The 15,265-nt window shown below is 57.7% G+C and overlaps 3 protein-coding genes and 1 non-coding gene across 4 annotated transcripts in view; 2 read left to right on the top strand and 2 right to left on the bottom strand.

Moving 5' to 3' along the window:
• Positions 1–4,369: 4,369 nt before the first annotated feature.
• Positions 4,370–5,326, bottom strand: DNAJC30 (DnaJ heat shock protein family (Hsp40) member C30). The gene has a single exon (XM_059486829.1). It carries the CDS (start codon positions 5,324–5,326, stop codon positions 4,697–4,699), a length of 630 nt encoding a protein of 209 aa, XP_059342812.1. The 3' UTR covers positions 4,370–4,696.
• Positions 5,327–5,428: 102 nt separating this feature from the next.
• BUD23 (BUD23 rRNA methyltransferase and ribosome maturation factor) lies at positions 5,429–12,379 on the top strand. Its single transcript, XM_059486827.1, has 12 exons — positions 5,429–5,494; positions 5,672–5,709; positions 5,987–6,082; positions 6,257–6,339; positions 6,419–6,515; positions 7,553–7,649; positions 8,402–8,452; positions 9,262–9,347; positions 9,570–9,615; positions 10,137–10,195; positions 11,184–11,273; positions 11,405–12,379. Exons 1-12 carry the CDS (start codon positions 5,447–5,449, stop codon positions 11,457–11,459), a joined length of 846 nt encoding a protein of 281 aa, XP_059342810.1. The 5' UTR covers positions 5,429–5,446; the 3' UTR covers positions 11,460–12,379.
• On the top strand, positions 10,643–10,775 carry LOC132082836 (small Cajal body-specific RNA 20). The gene has a single exon (XR_009419882.1). It is a non-coding gene; the product is annotated as a small Cajal body-specific RNA 20 (non-coding RNA).
• Positions 12,380–14,736: 2,357 nt separating the features above from the next.
• The window catches only part of STX1A (syntaxin 1A), a 68,944-nt gene continuing 68,415 nt past the window's right edge, over positions 14,737–15,265 (bottom strand). The window contains exon 10 of the mRNA XM_059486825.1: positions 14,737–15,091. Within this exon, the coding sequence (XP_059342808.1) occupies positions 15,014–15,091 (78 nt within the window). The 3' untranslated portion in view covers positions 14,737–15,013. The remainder of the gene's footprint in view (positions 15,092–15,265) is intronic.

Genomic DNA, 15,265 nt, shown 5'->3' with positions numbered 1-15,265 from the left:
CTCCTCGGGTGCTGCCAACCGTGGCAGCCCTTCCCTGGGAGGGCAGGGCCACCAGAGGCAGCCCTGGGCTGCAGAGCTGTGCCCACACAGCTGGGGCTGGGGCTGTCCCAGGGGCTGTCCCCTCACAGCCCCTTTTGGGGGGAGGAGGCTGAAGGCCACCCCTCAGTGCTGCTCCCCAGCCTGCAGCTCCCTGCTCCTGCCCCTCACAATCTGCCAGCAGCCAGGTTTGACCCCTTCCTTCCCAAAGAGCAGCCCAGCTCCAGGAGGAGGCCCAGAAGAGGCACTGAGACCCCACACTCCCAGGCTGCAGCCCCCACCAGCTGAGGGGGGCAGCTCAGCACCCCAAACCTGCAGTTGTGGGGATGTCAGCCCATGAAAAGGGGCTGGGGTAGGGGTGGGGAGTGGGGTCTGCACTGAGCTTGGAGGCCCTCAGCTTGTTTAAGTTTCCCTGGTGCCTAAGATTTCCTTAGCTTATCACACATCCAATTCCCATCTGTTAACTCCTCAGATTTTGGTGCTTCCCTTTGCTGTCAGTGGTTTAAGGGTGGGAATGAGCAACACAAAACAAGCCCGGGGGTGAAGGTGCAGGGCAGAGCAGTGCAGGGCATGGGATGATGGCTGAGGCCCCACCAGCAACCCACCATGGGACAGCTGTCACCCTTTTGGTGACACACAGGTGGCACAACCTGGTGCAAACGACAAGAGAGCAAAGGACAAGCATCCAGCATGGATACATACATCACCTGCAGGAAAGTGAAATATGGAGCCACAGGGAGAGGAAATGAGGGGTGGGATGTGCTAGAATATCTGTAAAAATGGCCCCAGTGGGCTGGAGACTGAGAAGGAAGAAATCCCTGCTGTGAACATCACACTCCTCCTAGCAAAGGCCTCGGGATGCTCATGGTGAAGTCCCCAGCTCAAACTGCCAGCTCACCTGGGCCAGGAGGGGCTGGGGACAGCTCAGCTGCTGCTGCTGTACGCTCCTGAGCTGTGCTGCAGGGACTGGACACATCCCCAAGGCAGGAAAAGGACCTGGGGCAGTTCACAGCTGTCCCCTGCCATGACCCTGCTGATGGCTGCCTTGCCCCAGCTGCAGGAAGGGGCTCCTGTTCTCACAGGAACAACCCTGTGTGTGTCAGTGTCCCCAGGGATCCATCCTGGCTGCTGAGATGTAAAGGCCACAGGGAATTACTGAGCTTTATCCTCTGCCTTATCTTCCTTTATCCTTCCTTCCATCTTTATCCGGTCCTTTATCTTCCAGCCCTGTACAGCTCACAGCCCTGGCACCCTCAGGCTGTGCTCAGCTCTCCTGGCACCGCTCCATCAAGGAAACAACTGGGGAACAGCCAGAATACCACGACACTGTTGACACAAGGAGAAAAATGGGCAGAACAGTGGTATGCTGGGAGCTGGGAGGCAGGCTGGGCATTTGGAGCAGCTCCAGCCACTTGGTGCCCAAGCTGCTGAAATGCTTCCCAGAGCAGAGGAGCAGCCAGGCCTGACAGGGCAAAGGTGACACTGCAGAACTCAGGGCACCCTCCTGTCCAGGCTGCGGGGGAGGGCAGAGCTCAGGGAACGTCACCAGAGCTCAGGGAACGTCACCAGAGCTCAGGGGATGTCACCAGGGCACCGCCACCCCTGGGTGTCACCCAGGCAGCACAGAACAGACCTCCAGAGGGGCCCCCCTGCCCAGCAAGGCACACAGAGCTCCCCTCCGTGGCCTCTTCTTCACTGGCTGAAGTCAGGATGTGAAACCTGCCTGCCCCTTGTTGCAGACATCTCTTTCATTAAAAATCCTTCCCTTAGGAGTTTTTCCTCCTGAGAAGCTGGAGGCCTCAGGAACAAAATGTAAGCAATGTTTATCTGCTGCTGTGGAATGCAACAGGTGCATCTGTGATTGGCCCAGGTTGGTTGTTTTTAATTAATGGCCAATCACAGTCAGCTGGCTCAGACAGAGAGTCTGGGACAGCTGACTTTGCTATCACTTTCCTTTTTATTCTTAGCTTATCTAGCCTTCTGATGCAACCTTTTCTTCTATTCTTTTTGTATAGTTTTAATGTAATATATATAATAAAATAATAACTCAAGCCTTCTGAAACATGGAGTCAGATCCTCTTCTCTCCCCTCAACCTGAGACCCCTGTGAACATGGTCACAGCCCCTCACCCCTGCTTTCCAGCAAGTGCAAGGAGTATTCACCACCCAGGCCCACCACAAAGAAGATGTGTCACTTTGTCACCAATTTATGGCTGGATGTCTTTATTCTTCAAGATACATCACAGAGACCTGAGGAGGAAGAGAGGAGCCAGCAGCAGGAACTCCAACCCCCTGTTTGAGGGAGCCAGAGGAGGGCCATGGACACTGCTGGCATTTCCAGCCTGCACAGTAATGCTTCCTGCCAAATCCTGCCCAAAGTGCTGCCTCTGATCTTTTCAGTGATTTGTTTACAGGATGAAGATGAGCATGAAAATGCATCAGCACGTGCCAGAGCCCCAACTCCAGAGTTCCCTTTAGCAGGGCACAGCAGGCTCCTGTGTCCCACTGTGACATCCCAGTGCTGTGATCCCAGTGAAGGGACAAACTGACACCCAGGGAGGACCCTGCAAAGCTCACTCTGCCCCTGGGCTGAGCTTAGCTCCAGCTCTAGTGAGCTCTAGTGAGCAGCTGGAGGTGGCACAAGCTGCTGAGAGCAGGCAGGGAGCAACCAGAGCAATCCTGCACAGGCAGGAGAGGGGCCAAGGAGCAGTCGGGCCCTGCACATGGGGAAGGTGCCCAGAGGTGCCTCGTGCCAGCAGCAGAGCCCTCACCCCATGGAGGGTTAGACCCTGTGGGGGCCCAAGCTGGGCTTGCTCACAGCTTGGCAGCCCCTGCTCTCATCAGCCTGAACCTGTGTGGGATCTCATCCCTCTCCCATCCCAGCCCAAGGGATCAGATGTGCCTTTCCCATCCCCTCAGGGGCCACTGTGCCCTTTGCCATCCCTCACCCACCTCCCCCATCCCACCAGCCCTCCCTGCCGAGAGTGGCAGGAGGCCTGAGCTCTCAGCCTGTTCCAGCCCAGCCCCTCCTGCTCCTCTCCTCACTGTCACACAGTGGATGCTGAGTGCAGGGGGGCTGCTCCCCATCCCCAGGCTGTTCCCCATCCCCTGGTTCCTCCAGCTGCAGCCTCCTGGGGTTTGTTTCCTGCTGTGCCATGTCCATTGTGCTGGGTTGTCGCAGACATTTCTCCACAGAAATCCTTTCTTTCATATTTCTGTGTCTTCGGGAGCCAGAGGCCCCCGAAGAGAAGGTAAACAATTATTATCAGCTGCTGTGGAATGCAACAGGATTCACCTTGATTGGCTCATTTTCTATGTTTATAATTAAGAGCCAATCACCAGTTCAAGCCAGGGGACTGAGTCCTTGGCCACAACTTTGTTGTGGGTTCTTTTCTATCTCTTCTTAGCTTAGCTAGCTGCTCTGCAAAAACCTCTCTCTATATTCTTTTAGTATACCTATAATGTATTATATAATATCTTAATAAATTCAGCCTTCTGATCAAGATACAAGATTCACCGTCTCTCTCTCACCAACTGCGACCCACACAGGTCGCAGTAATACTGGGTTTAGCTTTTGGGTTGGTTTCAGACTCTTCTTGTCTGGCTGTGTAGAATTCTTTTCCTCTTTCCCCACTGCATCTCACCCCTGTGTCCCTGCTGTGCCCTGCCCCAGGCTCTGAGCAGGATCACAGAAATGCACAGAGCAGACACAGGGCATTCATTCACTTGTGACATTCCTGTGCTGGGACAAAACACAACCCAGGCTCTGGACAATGCTCAGGCTCCTACTCACCCCTCTGACAGCAAACCCAGTGCCCCACACAGTCCTTGGCACACTCAGGCCATGGCCAGGGAGCTTCTCTCCCTCCAGGCAGCAGCAGCATAGCACAGGTGAACCTTCATCCAAGGAAGGAGAAAAGGTTCTGAGAAACACAATCTTCAGTTCTTGAAACACTTCACTGTTTAAATAGGCAAATACTCTTGTGCAAATGATGCTCAGACACGTGTAAGACACAGAGAACAGCACTGGGTGCTCACAGGTGCACCACAGCCAAAATCCTCACAGGGAGGGGTGCTGTGAAGCTCTGGCAGGCCCCAGACAGGACAGAGGACTGCAGACACCAAAGTGCTGTCACACAGCTCCAGGCAGTGTCACACACTGACCAGGGCACGGGCTCAGGTTTCATTTTTCAGGTCTGATCTCAGCCTCCTGGACCTGCCATTCCCACAGGGTGGTACAGCTGGGACACCACCCAGAGAGAGCTCCAGAGATGTGGCACCAGCAGCTGTGACAGCAGCAAGAACCAGAGGCACAGCCGAACACACACAGCACACAGCATCTCTGACAGCCTTTAATCTCAGCAGGCACACAGCTGTGCCAAGGAGGGGACACATCCCAGTCCAGAGTCCAGGGCTGTGCAGGAGCTGTTGGCTGAGGGGGCCATCAAGAGCTCCTGCAAGGTCACCCTGAGTGGCCTGGCCCAGGCTGTGTCCCCAGAGGCATCCAGAGGGCACAGACTGTGCCAGCCAGGGCACTGTGTGCCTGAAGGTCACGCTGGCAGGGTGCAATGTCACAGCCCAACAGCAGACGCGGGGCGGTGCAGGGCACACCCCCAGCGAACCCGTCCAGCTGGGGGGACACCCCGGGGGCCGCCCCGCCGTCACTTGAGGCCGTAGATGAGCGCAACCCCCAGGAAGAAGAAGAGCCCGATGGAGAAATCCGAGAGGGCCCGGAGCCGTCCCTGCGCCGCGTTCTCCTCCCGCTGGAGCCGCAGCTGCTCCCGCCGCGCCCGCAGGATCTGCTCCCGCTGCAGCTGCTCGCCGTAGTGCGCTCGGTAGAAGGCGTCGAAGTCGAAGGGGGTCGGGCCGGGCCCGGGGCGGGCGGCGGGGGCGCGGGGCGGTGGCGGAGCAGCGGCGGCCGGAGCGCGGCCCGAGGGCCGGGGCGCGTCCCGCAGCTCGGCGGCGCTCAGCAGCCCGCGGTCGTACTTGCGGCGGAGCGCGGCGCTGCCCAGCACCCGGTAGGCCTCGCTGACGGCGGCGAAGCGAGCGGCCGCGGCGGCGCTGCCCGCGTTGCGGTCGGGGTGGTAGCGGAAGGACTGCTCGTAGTACGCCGTCTTGATCTGCGCCGCCGTGGCCGTGGACGGCACTCCCAGCACCTCGTAGAGATCGCGGCGCGGCCGCGGGGCTCCGGCACCGGCCGTGTGCGCGGCCCTGGAGGGCGGCGGGGCGCGGCCGGGCCGCGGGGCCGCGGGGAGGAGCGGCCGCAGCCGCCCGAGCGCCGCCGGGCCCATGGCGGCCTCAGCGCCCGCCCGCCGCCATCAGCGCCGCGGCGCGGGACTGTGGCGTCACCGGCGGGGGAGTGACGTGGGCAGGCACAGCGCCCGCCGGGCAGTGACGTCACGCAGGGCAGCATGGCGGGCAGCGGCCGCCGGCCCGAGCACCGCGGGCCGCCCGAGCTGGTGAGCGGCCCTGAGGGACCGGGAATGTCCGGGGGCGAACCGGGCACGCCTGTGGGGGGAACCGGACACGTCGGGGGGGGAACCGGGACCGTCTGTGGGAACGGGGCACGTCTGGGGGGGAACCCGGCAGGTCTTGGGGGTCCAGGCCTCACGGCGCCCGCCTCTCTCTCGTTGCAGTTCTACGATGAGGCCGAGGCACGGAAATACACCCAGAAGTACGGCGGGACCGGCGCTGCGGTGTCGTGGGGCGGGGAGCTCGCTCGCCATGGGGCGGGCACCGGGGGTCCCACCGGGGGCGGGGGTCGGTCCTGGGCCCTGCCGGGAGCCCTGGGGGCCCTGCCGTGAGGGCGGGGGGCCCAGGAGTGAGGGGCAGGGTCGGGCCCTGAGGGAGGCGAGGGGTGCTCGGGCCCTGCGGGTCCGGTGCGGGTCCGGTCCCGCAGTGCCGGGGGTGCCGCCCGCCCGTCGCTCACGCCGTACCGTGCCGTGCCGCAGCTCCCGCGTGGTGGAGATCCAGTCGCAGATGTCGGAGCGGGCCGTGGAGCTGCTGGGGCTGCCCGAGGACCGTGCGTGCCTCCTGCTGGATGTGGGGTGAGCGGGGCTCTGCCCGGTTCCGTGGCGGTGCCCGGGCCAGGGGGGTGGTGGTGTCCCAGTGCCTTTTGTGGGCTGGGGAACAGGGACAGGCTGCTGTAGCGTTGGTGTGTGTGGCCAGCAGAGCCTCAGAGCAGCCCCATGAGCTCAGCTCTTCCCCCTTCCTCCCTCTAGCTGTGGCTCGGGGCTGAGTGGGGATTACATCTCTGAGGAAGGGCACTACTGGATTGGCATGGACATCAGCCCTGCCATGCTGGGTGAGCACAACCTCCCTGAGACCCTCAGAGGCCCCAGGGCTGGGAGCTGAGTGCCTGAGCTGTGCTGTGTTCTGTGCAGATGTGGCCGTGGAGAGGGAGGTGGAAGGAGACCTTCTCCTTGCAGATGTGGGCCATGGCATTCCCTTCAGGCCTGGCATGTTTGATGGCTGCATCAGGTGAGTCTGTGCCTGGAGCTGAGCTCTCCTGACACCCCCAGAACTGCTCAGTCCCCAGGGTGCACCCCTGGTGAATCACAGCTGAGAGGGACTGGCCCTGTCAGCCTTGGCTCCATCACTCCAGGACAAACCTCCAAAACTCTGGGTGGTACAAACAGCTTGTGACAGCTGCCTCCCAGGGGATGCTTGTCCTTTTGTGCTGTTGAGCTGGGAATTTTCTTGAAGGGAAGAAAGTAAAGCTGGGGGTATTGTCAGGGTGGGTGAGAGCTGCTCCAAGGAGGAGAACAGAGTATAAAGGGGCAGAGCTTAGAGAAGTCAGGTCCTGGATCAAGGTTTGGTGCTTGGCTTTGGGATGAAGGGGACAGAGGCACTCACCTGCTCAGAAAACAGCTGGGAAGAAGCAAGGGCTGTCCTTTGCTGAGCCAAAAGCTCTGGTTTAAATTGCTCTTTGGGAAAACCTGCTTGGCCAGGCAAGGGGAAGGGACACAGCTGAGCTCTGCAGTGCTGCTCAGGAGCTGTAATAACTGGAGCAGGAGTAATGGGTTCAAGCTGAAAGGGGGAACATTTAGGTGAGATACAGAGAATAAATTATTCCCTGTGAGAGTGGGGAGGCCTCCAGGTTGCCCAGAGCAGCTGTGCTGTCCCATCCCTGGAAGTGTCCAAGGCCAGGCTGGACAGAGCTTGGAGCACCCTGGGACACTGTGAGGTGTTTGTGCCCCTGGCAAGGGCTGGAACAAGCTGAGCTTTAAGGTCTCTTCCAACCCAAACCATTCTGTCATTCTAGGATTTGAGCATTTGGACTAAAGGGGATGCTTGGTGATGCTTTTGTCCTTTAATTTGTGCACCTTGTTAAGTTTTTTGAGTCTCCAGAGAGGTTTGTGTAACTGCAAAACAGAACGCAGAGCAACACAAAGGAAATGAAATGGTTTCCCTGAGGCCCAGCACATGCCTAGAGCAGGAATTCAGCTCAAAGAGAGGTGACAAGCTCTGTGAAGGAACCAATGACTCTGTCCTGAGGGTCTCCTTTTCCCTCTCAGTATTTCTGCAGTGCAGTGGCTCTGTAATGCTGACAAGAAGTCCCACAGCCCCCCCAAACGCCTGTACAGGTTCTTCTCCACTCTCTACACTGCCCTGGTAAGTGCCACCCTCTGGCTGTGCTCACAGGGGTCTCAGGTTGAGGGAAGAGATGGAGATCTGGCTCCATGTTTCAGAAGGCTGATTTATTATTTTATGATATATATTGCATTAAAACTATACTAAAAGAATAGAAGGTTTCATCTCAGAAGGCTGGCTAAGCTAAGAATAGAAAGGAATGAATAACAAAGGTTTGTGGCTCAGACAGAGAGTCTGAGCTAGCTGGGCTGTGACTGGCCATTAATTATAATTATTAATTACAAACAACCAACACAGGCCAATCACAGATGCACCTGTTGCATTCCACAGCAGCAGATAATCAATGTTTACATTTTGTTCCTGAGGCCTCTCAGCTTCTCAGGAGGAAAAAATCCTAAGGAAAGAATTTTTCATAAAAGATGTCTGCAACACCACCCTCCACCAGCCAAGGCTCTGCTGCTTTTATGGCTTTGCTTTTTAGCAAGATACTTCAAGTCAGGTGGTTTTAAGTAAATGCTGCTCTGAAGGCAGCCACTGCCTTCCTGCCTGGTGCTGCTTCTCATCAAAGTTGCACTTGATGATTTTTTTCTTTTCCAAACCTAGCAGTTCATGATTCTGGGGTAGCCTCAGTGGCTCTGTGGGCTGAGCAGCTCTCCTGGGAGCCTTGTGCTGGAGGTTTTGGGGAGGAGGGAGCTCATGTTTGGGGCTGGGATGGTGACCCAGAGGGGTCACCTGCACTGGGGCAGGTGTGTGAACTGCTCTGTCTCCTGCAGGCCCGAGGATCCCGAGCTGTGCTGCAGCTGTACCCCGAGAACTCAGAGCAGGTAGGGCTACAGGCAGAGAAATAAATCATTTACTGTTTGCATCCTGTTCTTTCTCATCAAGGCACCGTCTCTGTCCCCCCTGCCACTTCTAGAGCTCTTCAGGAGCCCAAAAAAATAACCTGTAAGGAGGATACCTTGTACAGGTTCTGTTGTTTCATAGATTTATAGGAATTTATAGGATTTATGGATTTATGTGCTCTTTGTTGACAGAGTGACAAAACTTTTTTGTCCCTTTAAAAAGAAATAAGCTTAGAAGTTTTTGTTCTTAATTAAGTGGAAAAAAAATCGTAAGACTTAAAAGAGTTCACCTCAAAAATAGCTAATTAGACAAAAGTCAAAAAGTCCTGTCTAAGCAATTTACTAGAAAAAGAAGAGAATAAAGAAATTGCTTTTGTGAGGTGTTTTACCAGGGGCAGGAGGGCCTCTTGCACCTAGCTCGGTTTTTCTCTGTAAAAAGTTTTGTTATTTTGCATTTTATTAAAAGGCACTACCACAAAAGCCATCCTGCTTCTTTTATGCCTTCTAAGGTAGCTGAGCTATCTTAGGTGTGAAATAAATCTCCAAAAGCTTATGAGACCTGGCTCGAGGAAATGCATATTTCATAGATTGTCTTGGGCTGAGCCTTAAAATTGAAGTGGCAAGGAATTGGTGTGTGGATGGGAGTGCAGAACCAGGGGATGGGTGCAGAGCTTGGCAGGAGGAGGAGCAGTCCCTCTTGGGAATGCCCAGCCTGGGGTGGTGCTCCCAGAGCTCTTGGCCTTTCCTGGGGGATGATTGCTCATTAACTTTGCACCTGCTGCTTTTCCCAGCTGGAGCTCATCACTGCCCAGGCCATGAGAGCTGGATTCACAGGGGGAATGGTGGTGGATTACCCCAACAGTGCCAAAGCCAAGAAGTGAGTCCTGCATCTCTCTCTGTGTTTGGGGTGAAACCTGGGCTTGGCAGTGATCTTATTTTCTTTTTGTTTTTCCCTTTCCCTGAGCTATCCTCTCTCCCATTTTACATTTATGGACAGAGGTTAAAACCTAGCTCTGACTCTGTTATAAACCATCTCAGTCTTGCCTGGGGACTGAGATTTACATGCTGAATCCCACGTTCATGCTCCTTGTTCTTTCAGGTTCTTCCTCTGTCTCTTTGTTGGGACATCTGGCACATTACCAAAGGTGAGGCCTCCATGAGGCAGCAGAGCTGCTGCCCTGGGTGATGTGGAGGAGCTGTGGGCAGTGTGGGAGCCAAACAGCTCTGGGAGTGCAGGTGTGACTTCATTTATACATTTCCTGGCAGTCACCAAGCCCTGCTCTCACATCATCACAGACTGGTTTGGGTTGGAAGGGACCTCCCAGCTCATCATGTTCCACCTCCTGCCATGGCAGGGACACCTTCCACTGTGCCAGGCTGCTCCAAGCCCTGTCCAACCTGGCCTTGGGCATTTCCAGGGATGGTGCAGCCACAGCTGCTCTGGGCAGCCTTGCCAGGGCCTGCCAACCCTCACAGGGGAGAATTTCTTCCCATATCCAATCTAACCCTTCCCTCTTTAAAGCTGTTCTGCCTTTTTTTGCCATAATTTCTGGAAGACCAGTTTGTGCCTCTGGTCCTTGCCCTTGCAGATCCCTGCATTCCCCTTACTTTAGAAGGGCTGTGCCTGCTCCAGAGGAGAACACAACTTCCCAATTTTGCTTTCCAGGGCCTTGGTACCGAGTGTGCCAGTGAAGAGCCACAGCAGGCAAAGTTCACCAATGAGAGGTACCCTGGGGGTGAGGCTGCAGGTTCTCCCTGCAGAGTGGGGGCCTTGGAGGGCTGAGCTTTGCTGGGGACCACACTGCTGCTGGGGGAGAAGCAAGGGGAGGGGAAGGACAGGGCTGAGCTTTACTGGGAACCACACTCCTACAGTGGAGGGGAAGGACAGGGAGGACTCACAGCAGCCCAGGAGAGAATGCCTTTATCTTCCCAAGGGACATGGGGAACAAAACGAGTTCTTTCCCATGGCTCTTCCTTGGAGCTCTGGTGCTTACCTAGAGCTGTATCTGAGCAGTCAGCCAGCTGTGCTTTCTGTCCAGCTCTCTAGCTGATGCCAGGGTATGGCAGAGGGAATGTTTACAGGGCTCATGATGGAACCAGGCTGCTGTGCCTGAGTCCTGGCATTCCCTTTTTTCTCTTAGTAGTGGCCTAGGGGTTTCTGCTGCTGGCCCTGTCTCTTCCCACAGCAGTGGTGCAGGGACGAGCCCCTCTTGCAGCCGTTGGGAGAGACAGAACAAAAACCAGAGGAAAGTTGTCATGGCTGCCAGGAGCTTGTGGCTGTCATGTTTTCCTGCCTCTTACATTGCTGTTCTCTGCTCACTCAAAGGGCTGTGAGGTCTTGGAGGGCAGCAGCAGAGCTGGGAACGTTGGAGGAAGCCTGAGTTTGTCTGCCTTGCTTGGAGTAGAGCAGACAAGGGGAGGTGGTTGTGCATGAGCCTGTAATGCCCTGAGACCCCAGGGAGCAGCATGGTGCTGGTGTGACATGGGCTGTGGCCTGGGGGAGTTCATGGGTCAGGATCCCTCAGCTCTGAGCTGGAATCAGCCTCCTCCTCCTCCTGCAGTGTTTGGAGTTTGGCCCCCTGCCCCTGTGCTGGCTCAGCCTCTTGCCCAGGGTGGTGGGAGGGAAACTCACTACTGGGTGACAGTCCTCTGGGGCAGAGAAATCTGTCCCCACACTCAGTTCCTCTCCAGCTGCTGTCCCCTCTCCCCCCAGGACACGGTTCAGGAATGTCAAGGGCAAGTCTGTGAAGAAAAGCCGGGACTGGATCCTGGAGAAGAAGGAGCGCAGACGGCGCCAGGGCAAGTGAGTCCAGCTGAGTGCTGCTCAGAGGCTGGCACTGCCCAGCCTCCTGGCACAGCCTCCTGGCACAGCCCTGCTGCCCTCCCCTCCCAGTGCCCTGAGCTGGGGCTGAGCTGTTCCTGCTGTTCCCACAGGGAGGTGCGGGCAGACACCAAATACACCGGGCGGAAACGCCGGCCTCGCTTCTGAGCTGCTCTGGACACTGCTGCCATGCAAGGTGGCACGGGGGTGCCTCCAGAGAGCCTCCTGTGGATGGCACAGATGGCACCCCACGCCTGGGGACTTGCTGGGACTGCTCACTGTGGCTCTTAAAGGTACAGATTGGCTCAGGTGCTGCCGTACAGCAAAGCTTCCAGCCCTGCTTCCCTGGTGAAGGTGCAGACAGTGCTCTGGCAGTGCTCTACAGTGCCATCATCACCTTCCTGAGTGCAGTGAGCCAGCTGAGCTCCAGGTAAGCCAGGATGTGATATCCAGTTCCTCACTAAAGAGTCAAAGAGTTGCAAGTGTTTGCTGGTGTCCTGCGTCCTGCCCTTGGTGCTGGGAATATTGAGGTGGGAATAGGGTACCTCATTCCCTGCCAGCTTCCCCTCTGCCTGCAGAGGATCCACACTGCCAAGGTGTAGCTCCATAAGGACGAAATTGCTCCTAACTCAAGTGTTACTCCACTACCCATTTACTCCTGTTGGTGCTTGGCACCAGGCCCACTCTGTTTGCTTTAATGCTTCCAAGGTGCTGGGGCTGACTGAACCCCCTCCATCACCTCTTTCCCCTGAAACAAGGAGAGGTGCCACCCAAAGCTTTACAGTTACAAATGTTTATTCTACATAAAAATTCCACAAAATGGGAAGCTGTTTTGCACCCAAAGCCTCAGGAGAAGAAAGGAATGCTAGCAGGAAGGGAAAGAGAGAAGGAGAAGAGAGGCAACATACAGTGTCATCCAGCCCAGTGAGACAGAGCAAGCCAGGGTCAAGATCCACATAGAAAACAAGGACACTTAGCTCACAGTACAGCAACAGTAGAACTCCACGGGGGTCTCGGAAAGCCTTCAAGTACATTAATTACAAAAAAAAAAAAAAAAAGAAAAAACCCAAAGAAAACCCCAATCCCCAGTTCGAGTGCAAGCTGTGCGTGCCCCACACTGCTCATGGAATACTGCATCAACACGCTCCCGGCGTGGGGAGGGCAGGTGGCACCTGGAACAGAGGTGGTGGAACCCAAAGGACGAGCGGGTGCAGGGTGGGGGCTGGAAAGAAAAGGTGAAACGTCTTCCCAAAGCACAACCACACTTTTGGTGATTTGGTCTGTACATGCAACGACAGGTAGGTGAAAAGGAACTCAATGGGGCTTCCCGTAGTGCAGGGGTAATTATTGCACCAAAACACCCTCCCCTCACAGCGAGGACAGTGTGAGCCTGCCTGTGGGGCAGCAGTGGCTCCTTGTCTCCCTGCCCTTGGAGCCCAGCACTGCTGCTGCCCACAGGATCCCAGCAAAGTGCCAACAGCCCTGACTGGCCCTATCTGGCTCCTGCTGCTGTGGGGGCTGCTGGCAGTGGTGGTGCCAACAAGGAGCAAGGGCCAAGAACCCCCCCTGAGGCAGTTCCTGGCCTTGTGCCTTGACAGGGTGCCACAGCCCTGATGTCAGGTGAGCTTGTGCCACTAAAGCTGCTGCCTGGAAGAAAAAAAAGTCACCTTGTGCTAGCAGTTGGCATGGCTGCAGGGCAGGAGCATGGCTGCAGGGCAGCAGCCTGGGAGGAGGGTTTTCCTGCCTGCCCAGTGTTATTGCTTCCTGGAGGGGCCCTGGAGCTCTGGCTGGCCTGGCAGAGCAAGCACGGAGGGCAGTGGCAGGGAGCTGCTGAGGGACAGGAGCATGGCCACTCCCTTTTTCCCCTGGAGCAGAGCCCCTGCCCCTGCCTGCCTCCCAGCCCTGCCTGCACAGTCCTGGTGCCCCAAGCCCTTCAGTGCCTGCAGGCTGCAGTGCTGGAGCTCACATCAGTGCTGTGGGACTGTGAGAGAAGGGGGCTCTGGCCAGGGCTGTTCCATGGCTGCACCCCGAGGGCTGGGACTGGGCAGTGTGGGGAACCAGGCTGGACCCCCTTGCCAAGGGAGCTGCAAGCAGCAGGGGCTGTGTGGGGTAACAATGGCAGAGAAACCGTGTCAGGGCTGGCCCTGGGGCAGGCAGCACTCTGGCTGCGGCCTCTGCCTCTCCCCTGCACCCAGGGGCACACACAGAGCCAGTGCCTGAGCCACAGCACCCTGCCAGCTTGTGCAGCAAGCCCTGCCCTGGTGCTGGTGGGGCTGGGAGATGGCACAGCCCCAGGCTGGAATACTGGCTGCCATCAAGTGTCCCTTGTCTGCTGCCAGCACCTGACAGCCAGCCCCTGTCCCAGAGTGGCAGTGAGTCCTACGTGGGGACTCCTGTGGTGCTTTGGCATGTGCACAGGCCACCAGAGCCCTGGGGTCTGCAGAGGAAGGTGAGGGCAGAGCCCTGGCCCTAGCCAGAGGCAAACAGGCAATGGCAGTACTGGACCCCCCTGACCTGCCAGTGAGACCCCCACAGCAGCTGCAGCTGTGCCATGGGCATGGCAGAGGGCACAGGGCACCCAGGCTGTGCCACAGCTCCCACTGAGCAGGAGCCTCACTGGGTGGCTGGGCAGGAGGGCACAGTGCCAGGAGGTGGCAAACAGGCAGTGGGGCACTGGCCTGTTCAGAGCCAGACTGGAGACAGGAGCAGGGAGGCTGCCACTCCTGGCTTGCAGGGGGCTGGATGCAGCAAGGGCTGCTCCTGGCACCACAACAGGAGAGAGCCCAACTGCTTCTAACCCCCAGCCATGGGTGTGAAGAAGCAAGGTTGGGGCAGCCCTGCTTGCAGCTGAGTGCTGCCAGGGCTGTGGGTATCAGCAACAGCCCCAAAGCCTGGCAGGCAGAGTCCAGCCTATGGGCAAGAGCAGCCAGGGCATCATGTGCCAGGGCTGAGAGCACTGCAGGATGAGCAGCCAGGGAAATTCACTGGCCTTGGACTCTCTGTGCCACCCTGCCCTGTCAGGCCAGCATCCAGGAGCAGCACTGGCCCCATGTGTCCTATTCCTGGCCCCAGGCAGCAGCTCCTCATTCCACACTGCTCCATCAGGCTCCTCCAGCCTTTGGCACCCTGCTGGGGCGAGGGCTCATGTGGGGAGGGGAGGAGTGGCAGGGATGGAGCCCCAGAGCCAGACACAGTCACTGGCCAGGCAGGGCTGGGCAGAGCACACCCCTGGGGAAGGGCCCCGGAGAGAAGCAGCCCGAGGGAAGGTGTTTGCAAGCACAGATGCGGCCGACAGACATGAGAGCTGGAGGTGATGGGCAAGCTGGGGAGGCTGACTGGGCACCACACTCCCGAGGACCCCGACCCCATCATCCCTCCCTCCCTCCCTCCTGTCACACACACTGCCCAGGACAGGATGAGCAGCACAGTCCCCCACCCACCCATCGGTGCCAGCGTCCCCCCAGCCTGCAGCAGTGATGAGAGCTCGGGTTCCCCCCAGCAGGGTCCCCCTCGCAGCCATCACCAGGGCCGGCCCCTGCCCGCCCCGGGGCCGGAGCTCCCTCCACACAGACGCACCGCACCGCACACACAGCGTCACAAACAACCATGCATGAAACTGAAATGCTGCTGGGAGGCTCCGGGGCTGCGCGGGGGCTCCGGGTGGCTGCAGCCCCGCGGCGCGCGCGGCTCCGTCCATCGCACACTGACAGTCCCGGGGCAGCCTAGCCGAAAATGCCGCCGAAGGTGGAGGCGATGACGATGCCCAGGATCACACAGCAGATTATGATCATGATCTTCTTCTGCTCAGGTGGCCCAGCAGCAGCAGCAGGGAGAGAGGGGAGAGGGGATGGTGAGTGTTGGGGCAGGGTGACCCAGGAGCTCAGAATTCCAGTCTGTCCCGTTCCCCTTTGCCCATGGTGGACCCAGGAGCTCAGAATTCCAGTCTGTCCCGTTCCCCTTTGCCCGTGGTGGAC

The sequence above is a fragment of the Ammospiza nelsoni genome, chromosome 21 (assembly GCF_027579445.1).
Source record: "Ammospiza nelsoni isolate bAmmNel1 chromosome 21, bAmmNel1.pri, whole genome shotgun sequence".
Classification (NCBI taxonomy): Eukaryota; Metazoa; Chordata; class Aves; order Passeriformes; family Passerellidae; genus Ammospiza; species Ammospiza nelsoni.
Note: the sequence above shows the minus strand (reverse complement) of the source record. Positions and strands in the feature narration are given on the sequence as shown.